Source organism: Chenopodium album, chromosome 14, assembly GCF_948465745.1.
Source record: "Chenopodium album chromosome 14, dcCheAlbu1.1, whole genome shotgun sequence".
Classification (NCBI taxonomy): domain Eukaryota; kingdom Viridiplantae; phylum Streptophyta; class Magnoliopsida; order Caryophyllales; family Amaranthaceae; genus Chenopodium; species Chenopodium album.
Window position 1 is genome coordinate 51,684,425 of NC_137847.1, and position 20,302 is coordinate 51,704,726.

The following is a 20,302-nucleotide window of genomic DNA, read 5'->3' on the forward strand; positions in this document are numbered from 1 at the left end:
ATTTAAAGCCTATTACATTACACCGTGACAATCAGTCAGTCCTGCATATAGCCAGGAAACCCTGTCTTCCATGAGAGGACAAAGCACATTGATATAGACTGTAATTTCACAAGGGAAAAGGTCCTTGAAGGTCTTATTCAGCTCACCTATCTTCCCACCAGTTCACAGTTGGCAGATATTATGACTAAGATCTTACCCTCTCCTCGGTTTAATATTCTGAAGTTCTAGCTTGGTATGTCTTCAGCACCCCAAGCTTGAGGGGGGATGTGAAGTTATGCTTCTAGCCACGTCAGCACACTTGCCAGCTCACAAGAAGTTAGTTAGAAGAATTAAAGTTTGTTATTAAGTACTGTATTAGCAGAGCATTTATAAGCTGCTGCTTAGTTTTCTATTTCATTCATTCAATAACAACTTCTCTCTCTAAGATTGGGATTTCCTCTCTTAGCTTTCTCTCTCTACATTTCTTCTTCTTATAGTGTGTAATCTGAAACTCCATTAATGGAAATTAGATACTTCTTCTTCTTTGGTGGTTCATTCAATTAGTTCGAACTTCATCTTCTCTTCTTGCTTGTAACAGTAAGTACAAATTGAACAATTACTACTATTTGACTACAAATAGATACTACATCTACAAATTGAACAAATACAACTACTAGTATAAAAGTATTCCTTTGTCAAACAACAATTGTCTAGAAATTCACAATTTTTAAAGTACTATAACTAAAAAGAAACGGAAAATATTATAGCTCTTAAAATGAAGATTATAACAAGTGTCTTCCAAAAGACATTGACTTAGATACAAAATTTAGAGATATCTTTCTCTAACCATCCAAAACGACTTGTACATTCATTCCCACACTTGAAACTTAAGTAAAAATCTTTCACATTATCGAGGATCAAGCTCGGATATGGAGACCTCGTTCGCAGAGTGAACAAGCACTTTAGGTCTACGAGTTGAGTTTAATTGCTCGAATTTCTCATCCTTGTCCAGGAGAAAAGCAGGATGTGAAGGCACGGGTGGAGCAATGGTGTTGTTATTTAGCATAAGGACAATCGACGACATGATTGGTCTATGAGCTATATTCCCTTGAACACATAGCAACCCGATGTTGATGCATCTCAATACTTCAGCAGTATTGACAGTTGATAAGTGTTTTATTTGTCCACTTATCATGGCATTTTTAGCACAATTTTGTTGTCATTTTTCCCTCTTTACCCCCCCTTTCCGACTCCTTTTTGTGTATGATTACAACTTTTGGCTTCCCCGTTCCTTTTTATGTGTGTGTTCGTGTTTGTAGATGCAAGGAGAAATTGGTCATATAGCATGAACATGAAGAACTATATTGGAAGCAAAGCACAAGAGGAGAGGGCGTGCAACCCCTTAGGAGAGGGCGCTCCTACCCCAAGCTTCACAATCTGCTTCTCTTTATTCCCAGCTAGGAGAGGGCGTGCACCATAGTAGGAGCGGGCGCTCCTCCCTGATCTTCCACAAACTGCCTCAAATTGCTGCAGAAGGAGAGGGCGCGCAAGATCCAGGAGAGGGCGCTCCAGCCTGAGGAGCGCCGGCGCTCCTCTATGTAGGAGCGGGCGCTCCTACATGCAGACCCGACTTTTTGGGCGGATTTTACAATGTTATTTCGGGGTGTATAAATAAGACCCTTGGCTTCAGTTTTCTGCATCTTCTTCCTTGGAGAAGATCACCTTCTTCCCTTTAGTCTTCTTAGGCCCTTAACTCTCTAAACTCTTATTAATTAGCTTAGTTTCTCTCAAACTCTATCATTGAAGTAGATTAATTGAAGTTTGTATTCTTCCTTTCAACATTTTCTCAACCTTGAAGCTTCATTAGTAATCTCTTTCCTCTATCCCTTACTCTTTATTTTCTGTTTTTAATTCCTTGAATTGTAGATTTCTCTCTTAATCTTGGTTAATTGTTGTTGCATGTTCAATCTACTTTGTTCTTACTACTCTCTTCAATTTGTTAGATTAATTTTGAATTTAGATATTGTTGTTAGAATGTTCTTCACCATGTTCAGTGAGTAGTTTCTTAACTAGGGGTTGGGTGGAGACCCAACCAAGCCATGGGTTAATTGATGTTTGTGTTTGCATGTTCATTTTGGGTTGATGATTGATTGTTAAAGAATTGGTTAATTGCATGTGTAATTGGATGGCCACTTATTGCTCATGTATTCACTTCTATGCTTGCATTGAAAGATGAGGTCTAGATGTGAGCCATTTCTTGTATGATTATGCTAAATTCCTCTTGATTACGGTTCCTTGTTTGGATGATGTAGTAGTCTTAGTTGCGGTAATTAGGAGAGAAATCCCAATTATTTGTGCCTTAGTACTATCTCGAACCGATCGAAAGACAAACCCGAGTTAGTAGTCTACTTCCCATCGTTAAAACTTGGTTGGCCTATCTTGTTAGTCGAGTTTAGTTTAGGAATGCTTAGTGTTGTAGTTTCGAGAGAAGTGAACCTTTTCTTGTATGATTAAACCGAATTTCTATCTTGATTACGGTTCCTTGTTTGGATGATGTAGTAGTCTTAGTTGCGATAATTAGGTGAGAAATCCCAATTATTTGTGCCTTAGTACTATCTCGAATCGATCGAAAGACGAACCCGAGTTAGTAGTCTACTTCCTATTGTTAAGACTTGGTTGGCCTATCTTGCTAGTTGAGTTTGGTTTAAGAATGCTTAGTGTGGTGGCTTCGAAAGAAGACAATGTTGAGTGCCCTTTCTATCACCCAATTTGTGTACATGCTTGCCTATTGTTTTGATTCATTGGTTTGGTTGGTGTCGATTCCCATTTCCCCCTAGTGTTTGTCTCCATATAGTAGTTATCTAATCGAAACCTCCTATTTGTGACCGAACTAGATTACAACCGTTTCATATTCTCGGTGTACTCATACCCATTCCCTGTGGATACGATCCTTTACTTGCCCTAGACTTGTCTTAGGTTAGTTTAGGTAGAAATAGTGTTTGGCTTGAGGGTGATTGTCCAACGACCGAATATCCCCCTTACCAACAGTCGTCATTGATGAATCTGCTATGTTTAACAGGGTACCTTCTAGCCAATTTCTCCATGCCTGAAAAAGTGTACAAGAAGTATTAATAATTGGAAATAAAGTTTCTTTACCATTTGAAAGCTGAAAAAGAATAAATTTGTTAAAGACCGCGATCTATAGCGAGTTTTAACAATCAAATAAGCTTGCATTGCAACAAATCGATCTAAGTAGCTGTAATAATCATACGACGTTCAAAAACATTGGTATTTTGTATATAATTTAATTATTGTTAATACAATACTTACAAAACTAAGAAGAGTGTCTCCAGTCTCTGAATTGTGATAGCTGCTTATTCTTAGGCCAGTTATAATTTCCAAAAGTAACACTCCAAAACTGAAAACGTCTGACTTGAAGGAGAAGTGCCCTTGGTGCACATACTCCGGCGACATGTATCCACTGCATATAGGTAGTATAATACAAGTTAATTTCTCAAGTACTATATTATCATCTAATGTATGAGAATTATGCATGAAGTTAAAATAACATTACTAGGTGCCACATATTTTGCTGGTATCTCCTCGAGTTTGATCTACACCAAACAGCCTCGCCATACCAAAATCTGCAATCTTTGGATTCATTTCTGCATCTAAGAGGATGTTCCCAGATTTTAGGTCGCGGTGGACAACCAAAAGGCGTGAATCTTCATGAAGATAGAGCAATCCTCGAGCAACGCCTCTTATGATTTTGAAGCGGGTTTGCCAGTCTAGTTGGACACGCTTGATAGGATCTAAAAGAGGCACACAAAAGTTGATTAATTAAGGTAGTGTTTAATTATTTGACAATTGCAGCTAATAGTGTGCATGTAAGTAACACCAAATTAGAATCATGTACCGAATAGAAAGCAATCCAAGCTTTTGTTAGATAAAAATTCATAAATCAAAAGTCGTTCTTCTCCTTCCAAGCAGAAGCCAAGGAATCGCACTAAATTCCTGTGTTGAAGCCTTGCCACTAAGACAGCTTCGTTTTTAAATTCTTCTTCACCTTGTCCAGAAAATTCCGACAATCTCTTAACTGCTATTGCTTGCCCATTGGGAAGTCTCCCCTGTATCATCACATATAAATAATGTGTTTAATTAAATCACCAATCAACATGTAACATAACACCCAGCCCATTTCTATTAAAGATAATCTACAAGTACTCTAAAAATAATACTACTTCCGTTACAGGTTATGTGCAACAATTTGACATAAAGTAGAGAGGGAAAATGTCAAATCGTTGCACATAACCTGTAACAGAGGTAGTACAAGTATTAATTTAAGTGTGCTCATCGATTATGCTACCTTATACACTGCGCCGAATCCACCTTGACCAAGCTTGTTAACATTGGAAAAATTTCCAGTGGCAGCTCTAATTGTTTCGAAATTCATTTGCAAAGATTCAGGATTTCGTACAACTTTATTACCATCTTCAAGAAATTAAGAAAAAAGTCAGTCCTTATATCAAATAGTCTTATATTTGGATTGTAAGGCATCCGTAGCATATATCTTTGTCGTCGTATAAGCCAACTCTTAATATATACAGGACAAGATATAGTGGAAAGGATGGTGCGTGTCTAGAGGTCTAGTTGCAAACTTACATTCAACGCTCTTCTGTGCGTTTGGCTTCCTCTTTAAGCAGTAGCATACAATGAGAGCGGAGACTAGGAGCAAGAACGTGGTAGTAGGAAGAAGGATTTCGATTAGAACTCTTACCTTCTTGCTGCTTCTTTTACCTACAAAATTAAAGGATAAAAAGCTAGTGCTAAGTAATTTTACTACCAAAAGGCGATGTTTGCACATAGCCAATTATTAGAGTGTCCTATAATATGTTTGCCAATTAAAGGATTTAAAAGAATCTTGTATAATTATTTCAAAAAATATTATGAACTCAATATCTTTTAATTTTAGAAAAATTAATTAAATGTTTAGAAATTGAAAAAAAAATTGATTCTCCTCTAATAAAAAAGGAAATGTATTGATTGGGGGGAATATCTTAGGCGATACAAGTAAGTGATAACATTCCATTAAAAAAAGAGAGAAATAATAACATATTTGACTTGCTATTTAATTGAAGTACAAAGTACATGTTTTGTGGTATTATGTACATACCTTTTTTAGTTATAGTGTTTGAGGGTGGAAGAAATGGTGGCTTTGGCGGTGGCACGGAAGGTTGATCCAGTGACATTAAACTCTTTGAATCGTAAAAGGGATAATTCTCATATCGAATGTTACAGCTGGTATAAAATATCCGGGCATATTTTCCATAGTATTCAGTGAGGGCAATATTTATTGCATTGTCTACGCATTCGTAACAGTCAAAACTTTCGAGATCCGGAGTGCATTGAACTAGTGCATATATGGTTATGGAACCGGTGAGATTAACTTCCCCAGCTCCAAACTTTCGACGAGAGTCTCCAGAGGCAGCCTTTGCTTGCAACATGGCTAGCAAGGTTGATACAGTTTGGTTATATTTCACCTTATCGACGGGAATTAATATCGAAACACTTAAGAGATACCAAGGGTCAAATTCCATCTTCCCAAAAATGTAACGATCCGAGTATCTTATCATACACTTCACATACCATCCAATGGCGTCCTTCTGGGTAGGACACTCTTGGACAATTGCTTGCACTCCTTCATCGAGGCAGCTGCGACAATCAGCACTAGCGACATCAGGCATGCATAAGCCAAATCCGTTAACTCTGTCCAAGTGTTGGCCAACCGAGAAATTATAAAACCCGTAATCAATACGTGTGTCGGATGATATGGTGGAAAACAAGGTGTCTAGGTTTTTTTTGAATGCACTATTGGCAGTGTAGTTTCCAAATGTGTCTTGACATACATGGGATATAAAGTCTGGTTGGGCAGTGGTATGAGACATTATTGAGTAAACAAAAACTTGACAAATTATAAGAAATAACATTTTGATCGATGAGTTTTAAGAGTGTTGGTTCTCGAAAAATTGAACTGTATATATCTTGCGTTACAGATACAGTAATTTTACTTAAATACACTTGTTAACAAGATTAGCTTATTTGAGCAAAATTAGCTTAGACAAATAATAAATACAAACAAAATTATACTCCGTAAATAGAAATTTCTTATTGACTGCAAGTCAATTTGGAATCTTGCATTCTGCCGCTGTGATGAGATATCAGCCATACAATTTTTGTAGACTTGGTCACTACTGTATGTGGGTCGTCATTATTTTGATAGAATTTTTTTTTTTTTTTTGACGACAGAAATTTACGTTGAATAAGTCCTCAATAATTTATTCAAAAAAAAAAAAAAAAGTCTTCAATAATTAACACGTTAATGGAAAATTGTATATTTGGAATTTTGGAATCAAATTTGTCTTCATCATTATCAAATGCAAAAATTGTAAATAAATTAATCAATTTTCTTTTTTTATAAAAAATAGGTCACAACTGTTGATTTATTTACGAATATGTCCTGCTTACTATTTTTTTTTAGGGGAAAGGTTAGCAAGATTATTATTCCAAATCAAGTTCCGACAAGGCTAAAACACCTTGCGGGATAGAGTCAATACAAATAAGCTCCGAACAATCACGAGTATCCCATCTTGCAACAAGGTGGGCTACTGTATTTCCTGCTCTACGAATATGAGAAATATTAAAAACATGAAAATTGCTTGCTAACAACCGAATATCATCAAATACAAGCCAAAGAGGAGAGACACCATTTTCAGCCTTGCCAATTTTGCTCGTAATTGACAATGCATCGCTTTCAATCCAAACAATCGAGTGACCCATTCTCCTAGCCATCTTGCAACCAAACCGAACTGCAACAGCCTCCGCCAATTCAACCGACCAGTTCACCGGGATTCTCTTTGTGGCAGCCCACAAGATCTTACCATCATTGTCCCTTGCAACCGCTCCAATACCCCCTGCAACACCAACACCAACATGGGCATCAACATTGATTTTTATAGTGCCTGGCAAAGGGCACTTCCACTTTTTTACGCAGCTCTGTCTCGCAAGAGCAGGGGGTTGAACCACCTTCTTGGTGTATGAACAATGTTCACGCACCATTCGAAGAAAACCAGCAGCAACATATCGCATATCAAGCTGTTCTCTCGCAAAAACGCGCTTATTTCTACAAAACCAAACAACCCACGCAATGGTTAAAATGCTTCTCAAATCATCCCTCCCAACTCTTGTGTTCATCCATAGCAGCCATTCTGTAAAAGGGGCGTGACGTGGGGAGTCAGCAATAATGTCATTAAGATCAAAGGAGTTCGACACTTGCTGCACATTAGAGCACTCAAATAGCGCATGAGCGATGGACTCCACCTCAATACCACACCCACTGCAGCGATCATCCAAGGCAATGTGACGTCGATGAAGCTCTTTTTTGACCCCCATACTACCTCTGCAGGCTTTCCACACAAAGTGGCTAAGCTTCGAGGGGCCACCAAGACCCCACACCACACTCCACACCTTCCTCTCATCCTCATTTATCACATGAGTAGCCCCTAATTTACCGAGCCAATAAGCAGATTTTACACTAAATTCGCCATTACTTGTTGGCCACCAGTATTGTGTATCCTTTAGTAAATTACTAGATGTAAGCCCGTGCGATGCACGGTTCTAATAAATTATTTTATTTAATTTAAAATTTTGTATATTTATGAAGATCATTCATTAAATATATGGATAAAATTTCTGATATCATAAGATAATTTTTTAATTTTAACACTAAAGTTATCCTTTATCGTTTTATTAATTTTATGTGACACTTGAATTTAAAATCTCAAACCTTATTCACTAATTTTGCTTATGTGACAATTTAAATTTTTAATTTATAAAATAAATGACAAATCTAATTTTTTTTATTGATCAAAATAAGTCTTTTGCCTATGTGTTTATTTAATATACTCGTTCTGTTTAAAATGGTAGTCTCATTTATAATTGTTTAACTATTAAAAATTATGGGAAATTAGTCAGATGAGATTTAGTTTTATTCGTATTAGTCTTTTGCCTATGTGTTTATTTTAATATACTTGATCTGTTTAAAATGTAAAATTATGGGAAATTAGTCATATGAGATTTAATTTTAAATCAAACTTTTATAATATTTGCTAGGAAAAGAATAAAAATATTTGCGATAAAAAATTTGCATCCATATAGATAATTATTACTTAGTTTTTTTTTTTTGTTTTTTAAGAGAAGATAATTATTGGTTTTTTAAAATAATTTAAATTTTAATTATTCTCTATTCGTAGTTTTTACGTATGTGTCAAAATTCTTAAATATTATTCGTCACTTTTGCTTAGGTGGCGAGTGATTTTTTTAATTCTAAAATAAATTATTAATCTAATTTTTCATTGGTCGAAACTATACCTTTTCTTATGTGTATAGATAATTATTACTTAGTTTTTTTTTTTGTTTTTTAAGAGAAGATAATTATTGGTTTTTTAAAATAATTTAAATTTTAATTATTCTCTATTCGTTGTTTTTACGTATGTGTCAAAATTCTTAAATATTATTCGTCACTTTTTCTTAGGTGGCGAGTGATTTTTTAATTCTAAAATAAATTATTAATCTAATTTTTCATTGGTCGAAACTATACCTTTTCTTATGTGGCGCTCTCAATATATTCCGAAATGTGAAAACCCGAAACGTGTTTTTGAATTTAGACCCATAAGTTGTTGTAATGTAGTGTACAAGATTATCTCAATGGTTTTAGCAAATAAACTGAAACCTTTTCTGGAAAAAATTATCTCTATTAATCAGAGTGCGTTTATTCTGAAAAGACTGATTACTGATAATACCTTGGTTGCTTTTGAGATTTTCCATGCTATGAAGAGAGGTGGGGAGGGAAATGTTGGATCAATTGCTTTGAAGTTAGATATGAGTACGTAAAGCATATGATAGAGTGGAGTGGGGTTTTCTGGAACGTGTTATGTATAAAATGGGCTTCTGTGATGGTTGGGTTCGAAGGATTTTAGATTGCTTATCGAGTATCTCTTTTGCTTTTAAAATTAATGGGACAATTTCGGGCTCGGTTGTTCCTATTAGAGGGTTGAGACAGGGAGATCCAATTTCGCCGTACCTTTTTCTTATCATTGCGGATGCTTTCTCTACTCTGTTATCAAAAGCTGCTTCAGAAAATTTGATTCATGGTGCGAGGATTTGCAGGGGTGCCCCAAGAGTATCTCATTTATTTTTTGCAGACGACTGCCTTCTCTTTGCTAGAGCTACTGTTAGTGAATGCTCGGTTGTAGCTGACATCATCAGCAAATATGAAAGAGCATCCAGACAAAGTGTCAATTTGGCAAAAACAGATGTTGTTTTTATAAGAACCACACAAGTTTTATTAATTGCATTAAGATTTACCTCACCTCTCCACCAACCCTTCACAAGATCAACAATGCCACTACCAACAATATGCGAAGAGATCATGCATACCATCCGGTCCCGGGGCTTTGTTGGGGTGCATCTGAAAAAGGGCAGATTTAATTTCTTCCGATGAAGGCTCCTCACAAAGCTGCCTATTCATGTCATCAGATACCACGGTTTTGATGCCTTCTAATGCTGGGTCAAAATCATTAGGGGAGCAAGAGCTAAAAAGTGCCTCAAAATAATTTACTACTGTCCCCTCAATATCCACCTTTGTCGACCTCCACTCATTATCATCATCAAATAGGCCCATAATGCTATTAAACCGGCGACGATTACTAGCTTTTTCATGAAAATAAGCCGTATTTTTTATCACCGTCTTTAATCTCATTCGCCCTTGCTCGTGCATGCCAATACAATTCTTCAATGCGGTGGAGCTCATTAAGCTTGGTGGAGAGTGCCTCACATTATTCAAACATCGTGGCATCTAGCAACCGACCTTGTATTTCTTTGAGAGCTTCTTCAGTGCTTCTTATTTTCTTTTTTATATCACGTACCGAACTGTTTTGCTGCCCACGAGGAAAGGTGTTCACCACACATTGCAATTCTACTCGCTGCATCTTTTCCCACGCTGCTCACCCATGCTTCTTCCACTACTTTGCCACACTCTTCATTGGAAAGCCACCACGACTCAAACTTGAAAGCTTTATTTGAACCACCCCTCTCATAGTAGTTGCTTGTACTCAAAATGATTAGAGCATGATCTGATCTATAAATTGGGAAGTGACGGACTGCAAAAGATGGGAACAAACCGCACCACCCACCATCGGCCATAAAGCGATCGAGCCTTTCTCTTTTAAAGGTAGTAGGTGATGAGCCCCTCTTCCATGTAAAAATACTACCTCTATACCCCAAGTCCTTCAAACCACAATCATCAATAGCACATCGGAAGGCATCCATAAGACTCTTGTTTTGGGTGTTTTTGTCCCTCGGGAGAGTTACAACACGAAGACTGATCCAACGTGAGCTGTACCTGCAAAACTAACGGAGACACCGGTTGGGTGGTGCTTCGCCTCCGACGAACAAGTTAGTAACTTGAAGGGAGAGAAAAAGGTGCGGAAGTTTAGGTGGGTACACTAGTAGAAAAATTGCAATAGGCAGCCCCCATATGGCACCGGTTAAGGCCAAACTGGTGGCCAAAACCGGTCTAGAAATGGGCGGGATTTTAGAACATGAGAAAAGGCACCGGTTTGAACCGGTGCCAATTGAACCGGTGCCCTTGTTAGATTTAAAAAAAAAAAACCGGTCGACTTATATTCCTAACCCTAGAGAACTCAGCTTCATTCTCCTTATTATTAGCTGCCTCTCTCCTCCTTCTCTCTCCTCCTTCTCTCTCCTCTCTTCTCTATCATCTTCCTTCTCGATCTCTCCGACCACAACGCGCGAAACCTCAGATCTCTTCTCTATTGTCCTCCTTCTCTGCCCGATCTCGCTCTCCTCTTCTTTCCCCCCTCTTCTCCGACCTTTCTTCTCCCTTCTGTCTTTTGCCCACCATCGCTACTAACCACCGCCGCCACCTACTGTTTCTGGGTTTATTATTCGAGGTAAGGGTTTACTAACCACCGCCGCCACCTGCATGTTTCTGGGTTTAATATTCGAGGTAAGGGTTTCTGGGTTTGATTAATTTTGGTAAATGCCTTGATTTTTTTTTGTTTGATTGTTGTAATATTGTTCGAAATTGATGGGTTTAATTGATTTTTGAATTTTCTGGGATGATTTTGAATTTTTTTTGCGTTTAATTGATTTTCAAAATTGATTTTTCTGGGTTCTGAGTTTAATTGATTTCGAAAATTTTGTGAATAATTTTAATTGATTTTTCTGGGTTCTGAGTTTAATTGATTTCGAAAATTTTGGGAATAATTTTAATTGATTTTTTTGGGTTCTGAATTTAATTGATTTCGAAATTGATTTTGAATTTTTTTTTCGTTTAATTGATTTTCGAAATTGATTTTCTGGGTTCTGAGTTTAATTGATTTCGAAAATTTTGCATTTAATTGATTTCGAAAATTTTGTGGTTAATTGTGTTTCGATTTTTTTGCGTTTTGTTTGGTTATTTATTTATTAAATTATTTTGATTTTTGAGTTCGTACATGATTCATGAGTTTTCTGGTTTTTTTTTTTTTTTTGCAATTTTTTTTGTGAGTTTTATTGATTTCTGGGTTTTAATTGATGCAGGTGTTAATTGATGCACAACGATTCAAGACTTTGATTTTGGAATATTGTTTTTGATGTTGTAATTTTTATTTGTATTTTTCAATATCAATTTAACGTTGAATTTTATTGTATGATTATAATTCATTGTATTTTTTTTATTTTTTTTTGTATTGTACAATAACAGTTTAATATATTGATATACTCCATTTCATTGTCTTTTGCACTTGTTCTAATTTATATTTTGATGTTTTAATTTATTTTAGTTGATTTAAAGGCAAAAAAAAAAAAAATATTTTGGGCAGTTTTGGCACCGGTTAACCGGTGCCAAAACCAATGAAATAAATATTTTGCTTCATTTTTGGCACCGGTTAACCGGTGCCTAATTGGATATATGGCACCAGTTTTGAACCGGTGCTATAAAGGGGGTATTTGGCACCCCCCACATAAGCAGCGATTCAAACCGCTGCCTTAGACCGGGTTCGAACCGCTGCCAAACCACTTTTTTCACCTAGTGGTATCTGCTCGGATTCCAAGCTCAGATGTCTCTATCACAGGGACAACTTGTAATAAATGGTAAAACGTGCCCTCCAAAAGAGGGGAATCTCCCTATTTATAGGGTCCTCGGGATTTGTGCCCCTGATTAGGTCACTGAACCTTAATCATTGGTGGGCTGCGCCGCATTGCGGATTTCTCGGGATTTGGGCCTGAAGGCCGCCATTCCTCCTAGGTTTCTGGAGTGACACATGTCAAGCAGGGATAGGTCCACTTTGGGCCATCCTGGGGCTGACACGTGTCATCCTCTGATTGGACCACGTGGCGGGGTAAAATTACCCTAAATATTTGCCCCTCACAGATGTGACGTGGCACGCCACGTGGCATCTGTGACACGCGTCACGCTTCGGTTGGTGGTAATTTTACTGCCAAAGAGTAACCGTTCACCTTCCGAGTAAATTACGGGAATGCCCACGCATTTACCCTCTGTATATAGCAGTTTACCCTCATAATTTTGTATGTTTACAAAAATTTACAAGAGAGACAACTTTGAGAGAGCAGAAGTCATCCGTTTGAGTCAAGCGCAAGCAAGAAAACTCGTTCTTCGTCAACCCAGCCGGACCCGTCTATCTTCAGATATTAAATCTAAAGGTACCGTCTCTGCCTCTCTCAGCTCTTTTTCTTGTTTCACCGCTTGTACATATTTCTTGCAATAAATGGATGCATCACCAACACACACGACACAGCCTAAGTTAGAGTCCAGCCGATCACCAGGGACGGCTGAGTCTAGGACTGGGAGTGTCGTCTCGGGATGTTAGGACCACCCTTTTGCTTGGATTCTGACCATTTATGTGTCTGTGCAGGACACAATGGCTCGAACTATGCAGACGGCCCCCGATCCGGACTACAGAAGCGAAGGCTCAGGCGGTCAAACGCCTGAGAGAAGCGTCTGGTCAGAGAAACCAGACGGCTCTAGAGAGATCCCCTTCGCGTGCCCCCCAACTCCCGCAGATTCCTTTTTGGAAGAATGCGATAAGACGGCGATGAAGCCGTCTCAGCTCCTTTACCACAAAATGAGGAGGAGACGGAGAGCGACAGCTCCGCCTCCACTTCTGAGAGCAGTGACCACTTGCCACCGCTTGAAGATAGTGAAGAGGAGGAGAGGAAGAAGTGGAGTGAGAAAGACGACCCCTTCAAAATTCACGTCTCTTCCAAGGACAGGGGTCAAATGGAGGACAACTTGAAGAGGTTTAAACAAATGCACCCGTTAGGAGACGGGTACAAAATCAGAGTGCCGCCTAAGGATGGCACCATCACCTGTGAAGACGATCAACAGAACGCCAACAGCTACTTCGGCTGTTATGAGGGGGCGTTCAAGGCCGGTCTTCGCTTTCCCCTTCACCAGGCGGTGAAGGAAATCTTGAGGGGCTACGACCTCGGAGTCTGGCAACTTACCCCCAATTCTTGGGCAAACATCTTGGGGTATGTTGCCGCCTGCGAACTCTAGGGGCTCCACCCCGGCTGGGAAGCTTTTGCTAAGATGCATTATCTTAGCCGAAGCCCAAGCGGTTGGAGGGCGTGGTACACTTTAACCACGTATCCCCAATACATGATGACCTTGGACAAGGTCTCTAAATTCGACGGTTGGAAGCACAGGTTCTACCTGTTGTCGGCTTCTAGCAGGCGGGAGAACTACGAGTTCCGCCAATATAATAAGAAGCCCGATCTGATGGGCCGGAAGTATTGTCTTCCCCGGATTCCAGATGAGGACTTCGACAAAATAATTGAGGCAGACTTTTTCGGCCTCACAGACGCGACCTTGTCAACCGGGGAGAAAATAAAAGTCCCCAAGAACTGGATCCCTAAGAGCGCCTGGTTCAGGGACGAGTGTTTCTTAGCCGCCTGCGGGCTAGGAAACATGTTTACCAAACGTATACGCCTGAGTTCACATCCGCCTGTAGTACTTTTGTATCAGAATTGATTGATGATATATTGACCAATCTTTTTCTTTTTGCAGAAGAAGCTTTAAGCATGTTGCAGACGAAGACGACACCCAAGCGGTCCTCCGCAACCATCCGCAAGGAGCTTGCGGAAAAACAGGCGGCCGCAGTCAGGGCCAAGGTAAAAAACGCTTGACTCTTTCTTAGATTGGCCTCAAAGTTTACTATCTCCGGATGTTAACTTTAACTTGGTTATTTTCACAGGGAGGAGAGGTAGGGAAGACGTTTGAGAAAGATCTCAAACGGGCCAGGGAGGAATCCGCCTCCACCCCTAACAAGACCAAAAAGTCCGCCTCCGCCTTAACTCCTGGCGCCTCAGCCGGGAATAACCAGATGCGGATAAGGGGCCGAAATGAGAGGATAGGCGGCAGTATGGGCCTCGACCTCGTCAACCCCCTATCAGCAACCGGGGGGTTCACCACGCCTGCAAGCGGCTCCCGCTTGGCCGGCTCTGAAGGTACGAACCCATTTGAATCCCCGCCTGAGCTGGGGTGGCCTTTGCGAATGAAATCCCACTCCCAACAGACGTCATCCTCAAACGGTCGGCAACAGATAGGTGTTGCCTTAATTTCGCACTCAACACCTGTTGATTATGGTGCAGATCAATCTCCTCGCTGGCCAGACGTCCAGAAGCATGCTAAGGCCATGCTGGAGGCGGTGAGCAGGAAGGACAAGAACGCTATCCTTGGGATAGAGACGTTCAACCTGGAATGGATCATGTCCCTTATGCCTGAGGTAAGATACTTAACAACTTTTTCCAAGTTCTTTAATCCGCCTGCAATACTAACTTGATTTGCTTTTGCAGGCTCTGCTACGGGTAGACGAGCTCAAGCGTTCTTATTCCCGCAAACGGAAGAGGTAAAAAGGGCCAAGAAGTCCGCCACAGACGCTGATAATGTTGCTTTATACTCCAATATCGTAAATGAACTTGAAACTAAAGCAATTACAATGACACAAGCGTCGAAAATCCAGCAGCTGGAGGCAGATCTGAAGACGGCCAACCAGCGAGTGAGCGACGTTGAGACGGCTCAGAAGAAGGCGGAGGAGGCCTAGAGAAAGGCAGATGAGGGCTTCAAGAAGGCTGACGAGGCGCTCAAGAAGGCCCAAGCGGACCTTGGCACACTCAAAGGTGTTTCTGAAGAGAACACAAACTTAAAAGCCAAGGTTGAGAAGTTGGAGTAGGAGGCGGCCTAGGCTCAGATAAACTTTGCAGCAACTCTGGAGGTAGAGCAAAATCGCCTGGTTGCTGAAAGTGATGCTGACAACGACGCCAGAATGAAGATCGCCTGGGCTGCCTTGTACCCAGACAAGGATTATGGCGTCTGGGCACTGGCTCACAGGTACGCCGAGGATGTGGTGTACCTGAGAGAGAAAGGTGAGCCAGAGCCTAAGTCCTTCGACGCCTAGGCCAATGCCAACACTGAGCTTCCCGCGCCTGAGCTACCCGGTCCTGGTGAAGCGCATGAGATTCCCTCTGATGATGAGGAAGAGAAGGAGGACCAGGAGGAGCCGCCTGTGAGCTAACAGTGAATTTCAGCGGCAGTATGCCAACTCTTTTTTTTTCTTTAATCTGCGGCAGTATGCCAAAAACTTGCTTTTCCGGCTTGCATGTCGAGTATCCCTGTATTTACCAGCTGAGGAGCCGGGTTAATCAACAATTTCTATCTTCTCCCGGACGGGGTCTGGTTAACATTTGATCCACTATAATCGTTTGGTTAGGTGGACTTTTAATGAATGCACCGACTGAGTCGGTTTTGATCATTTTGCATTTGCGTTTGGATTTCAATTTTTGCATTTGCGTTTATATTAAAAGCATGCGGCGATTTTTTGCCTAACTTTTAAAAGACGGTTGTCCTTGCCCCTGGACGGCTGTGTGGTTGGTTTCAAATGGAGTGGTTGATTGACTTGGAAACGTCTGATGCTGCAAAGAGCATGATACGTTTGTAAGTCAATCAATCACAGTAGTGATTGCACCAAACCAAGTGCACAGCCGTACACCAACATGCGTCCCAGTCACTAACCAGACGGTGTTTGTCCGTCTTGGAAGAGATTGCATAGCCATTGCACAACTCTTTTGCCCCAATTGGGATAGAAAGTGCAACTTTGGAATAAATAACCTAAGTGAGAACTTTAGCCGATGACCGACTGATGCCCTAGGGCATCCGGTATTCGGTGACTTGATCGTTCTTCATAGATCATTCTGGTCAGACGGTTGTGAGTTGAACAATTCAGTCATTCAATTTTTGCCATCTGCATAGGTACGTAGAACCGACGAATAGTCTGTTCTCTGCGACGATTGCACCCGGAGGGGTGTCGCCGGACGCCTTTGTCCATGTTGGGACAGGCGGTTTTATAAAATAAGCAACCATCCGGCCATTTTAGCCTTTGGTCTTGTTTGAGACCGGTTGTATAGCCACTAAGAGTTTTTGTGCTTAGTTTTTAATCGGAGCATTGGCCGAACGTTATTGAATTACACTAAGTATCGAACTTAGTTAGTTAAACAAAAATTCCGTCTGAATAATTACCCAGGCGGTCAAGCAATTATAACCTTTACTAAGTATGAAACTTAGTTAGTTAAATGAAGAATCCGTCTGAGTATTACCTAGGCGGATAATAAAAAAACAACAAAACAATTTTGCAAACAAAGTCTGCATTCTCATTAATTAACTCACTGTTTACAAAAAACTTACATTCTCAGAAGTAGTACTTTTTCAAATTGTCTACATTCCAAGTTCTGGGCAGGCGCCTGCCGTCTCTTACTTCTTCATAGATCCGGTAGGGACCTTCCCAATTTGGGGTTAGCTTTCCCAACTCATTGGCCCTACCGGTTTCCTCCATTTTCCGTAACACTAAGTCGTCAACTTTCAAGGGACGCTTGTGAACTTTCTTGTTGTAAGCTCTGGTCATTCTCAGACGGTAAATCTCATGACGCAAGGCGGCATTGCCCCTGCGTTCTGGGAGTGAATCCAATGCCAGGCGCATTGCTTCCCAGTTTGCCTCTTCATTATATAACATGACTTTGAGAGTCGGCTCGTAATGTTCAATGGGCAAGACGGCTTCAGCACCATAAACCATGAGAAATGGGGTTTCACCGGTTGCCCCCTTTTCTGTTGTCCGGATGGCCCATAGGACATGGATTAACTCTTCTGCCCACAAGCGACCGGGTCTTTCAATTTTCTTCTTAATGCCGTATGAGATTAGTTTGTTGAAGGCTTCAACTTGGCCGTTTGCTTGGGGTTGGCCGACTGATGCAAAACAGCTTGAGATCCCTTGATCTCCCAACCAAGTTTTGAGCTGAGGCGTTTCAAACTGAGGACCATTATCGAACACCATAGACATAAGTACCCCATACCGGGTGATAATGTTCTTCTAGATGAAGGAAATTACGTCTGAGGTCTTGATGTTCTTAACCGCCTCAGCCTCCACCCACTTGGTGAAATAATCCACGGCCACCAAGATGTAGCGCTTTTCGCCTGGAGCAGGCGTGTAAGGACCTAAAATGATCATGCCCTATTTTGCAAACGGGATTGGGCTGTGGATGGCCGTCATATCCGTAGCCGGACGGTGAATAAGTTTGCCAAATTTTTGGACCTTGTCACATTTCTTCACCAACTCCTTGGCGTCTGCCTCAAGAGTGGGCCAAAAATAATGTCGTCTGGCTCTGACGGCTAGGGACCTGCCGCCTATGTGGGACGCGCAGAATCCCGAGTGCAAGTCTTCGAGAACTTCCTTCCCCTTTTCTTGGGTGACACACTTCAACAGAGGCTTCAAAAACCCCGCCTTGAAGAGTTCTCCGCTTCTCAACTCGAAGCTTGCAGCTAGCTTCTTCAGGACGGCTGCCTCCTGTGGCGAATCAGGAAGTGTACCATCTGAAAGATAGGCCCGGATTCCATCCATCCAGGTAGAGCTTCGGTCAAGAATTCCAATGGGATCTTCATAGATGCTTCTTTTTTCAAGAACTTTCCAGAAGACTGACCGAGGCGTATCATGGCAGGCGGAAGATGCCAGTTTTGACAATGCATCCGCCTGGTTGTTGTCCGACCTAGGCACTTGATTCAGACGGAATTCCTCAAGTGCCCCAGCCTCTTCTTTGACTGCCTGAAGGTATTTGATCATAGCCGGATGAGTTGCCTCATATTTTCCCTCATACTGGCTAACGACCAACTGTGAATCAGAGTAGGCATCAATTTTCATTGCCCCTGCCGCCTTACACATACGGATACCGGCTAGCAAGGCTTCATATTCCGACTCATTGTTAGAGGCCTGAAACTTGAACCGTAGTGCATACTCATATCTGTCCCCTTCAGGAGACTCGTAGATTACACCTGCACCATAGCCGTTCTTTGTAGAGCTCCTGTCTACATACACTTTCCAAACCTGATCAAGATTATCCGGAGCCACCAGACGGGTCATTTCAACAATGAAGTCGGCAAACGTCTGACCTTTCACTGCCTTTCTTGGTTCGTAAGTGATTTCAAGACTTTGCATTTCAATAGCCCATTTCAACATTTTCCCGGATGACTACAAGGTGGACATTGGCCGCTTGAGTGGCTGGTCGGTGTAAATCACCACCGGATGTGCCAGAAATTAAGGCTTCAGCTTTTTGAATGCCATATACACAGCAAGACCAAAATTTTCAACCATGGGGTACCGGAGTTCAGCATGTTTGAGAACATGGCTAATGAAGTAAATCGGGAGCTGAACGCCGTCTCGCTCAGCAAGGAGAACGGTACTGAGAGCATGATCTGAGACGGCTAAATACATGTACAACGTCTCCCTAGGCAAGGGACTGACCAGCCTAGGTAGAGAATGCAAATGTTCTTATAACTTCTGGAATGTCGTCTCTACATCGTCCCCCCATTCAAACATGGTCTTCTTCCTGATTGCTTGGAAGAAGTAAAGGCATTTGTCGCCTGACCGACTGAGGAACCTCCCCAAGGCGGCCAGACAACCGGTGAGTCTCTGAACTTCCTTGACAGAACGGGGTGACTTCATGTCAATCACCGCCTATATCTTTTCGGGATTAGCCTCTATCCCCCTTTGATCAATCAGGAATCCGAGAAACTTCCCAGACTTAACACCAAAGACGCATTTCTTGGGGTTTAACATTACCTTATGCCGCCTGAGGGTGGTGAATGTTTCTCGGAGATCAGCAAGGTGATCCGCCTGTTGCTTGGATTTGACTATCATGTCATCAATATACTCCTCCACATTCCTCCCAATTTGATTAATGAAGACCGTATTAATCATCCGTTGGAAAGTGGCAGGAGCATTTTTCAAGCCAAACGGCATCACAGTATAACAGAATAACCCCAAATCAGTGATGAAGGCCGTCTTCTCTTGATCTTTCTTCCAGAGGGGTATCTGATGGAAGCCAGAATAGGATTCCATAAAGCTCATCAAGGCGTGACCGGCTGTAGAGTCGACCAGACTGTCGATCTTTGGAAGTGGGTAACTGTCCTTTGGACACACCTTGTTGAGGTCTGTGTAATCAACACACATGCACCAGGTCCCATTCGGTTTTTTTAACAAGGACCACATTGGCCACCCAGTCGGGGAAATTACAAGGCCGAATGAGCCAGGCGTCTAGCAGCTTTTTGACTTCGGCAGCTGCCGCCTGACTTCTTTCCTCGTCGTGGTTTCTTTCCTTTTTCCGGATGGGCTTCTTTTTGGGGTCCACGGCGAGTTTGTGGACAGCGAGATCCGGGCTGACGCTTGACATCTCTTCCACTTCAAAGGCAAAAATGTCTTTGAATTCTTTCAGCAGAAGGTGCAAGCTTGCACCCAAAGTAGCATGAGCAACCGTCCCAACCTTTACAGTACGTTCTGGACGGCTGTCATCCAGAATGAGATCAATGTTTTCACCAGCCGGTTGGGGACGGAGCTCGTCTGACCGTTCACCGGTCAGTGGTTGCTATTTTTTATCTTTCTTCACCTCCACCAGCAGAGGTGCCTTTCTTTTCTTCCCGACTGCTGGTGGGGCAGGTACAGGCTCGGCATCCTTGACATTGTCAAGGTCTATTGGTTCCTGGCCGCCTGGGGCCACAGTATCTTTGACGGCTGAGAGGTAGCACTCCCGGGCCGTCTTCTGATCCCCATTCAAGGAACCAACAGAGCCGTCATCCCTCTCATACTTAATGAGCATGAGAGACGAGATGATTACCACCTTGGCTTCGTTGAGAGTTGGCCGG

At 41.5% G+C, this 20,302-nt stretch overlaps 1 protein-coding gene across 1 annotated transcript; it reads right to left on the minus strand.

Moving 5' to 3' along the window:
- Positions 1 to 886: 886 nt before the first annotated feature.
- Positions 887 to 5,924, minus strand: LOC145578311 (cysteine-rich receptor-like protein kinase 15). The gene is made up of 8 exons (XM_081635654.1): positions 5,153 to 5,924; positions 4,642 to 4,776; positions 4,346 to 4,470; positions 3,896 to 4,106; positions 3,554 to 3,791; positions 3,310 to 3,460; positions 3,035 to 3,085; positions 887 to 1,150 (listed from the first exon to the last, which is right to left on the minus strand). Exons 1-8 carry the CDS (start codon positions 5,922 to 5,924, stop codon positions 887 to 889), a joined length of 1,947 nt encoding a protein of 648 aa, XP_081491780.1.
- Positions 5,925 to 20,302: the final 14,378 nt, after the last annotated feature.

Excerpts from the sequence above, each read along its gene's own strand:
- LOC145578311 (XM_081635654.1), bottom strand. The coding sequence starts at position 5,924 with ATGTCTCATACCACTGCCCAACCAGACTTTATATCCCATGTATGTCAA. Across the intron at positions 4,777-5,152 it reads AAACACTATAACTAAAAAAG|GTAAAAGAAGCAGCAAGAAG; the intron begins GTATGTACATAA and ends TTAATTTTGTAG. Across the intron at positions 1,151-3,034 it reads TAAACATAGCAGATTCATCA|TTATCAACTGTCAATACTGC; the intron begins ATGACGACTGTT and ends CAAATAAAACAC.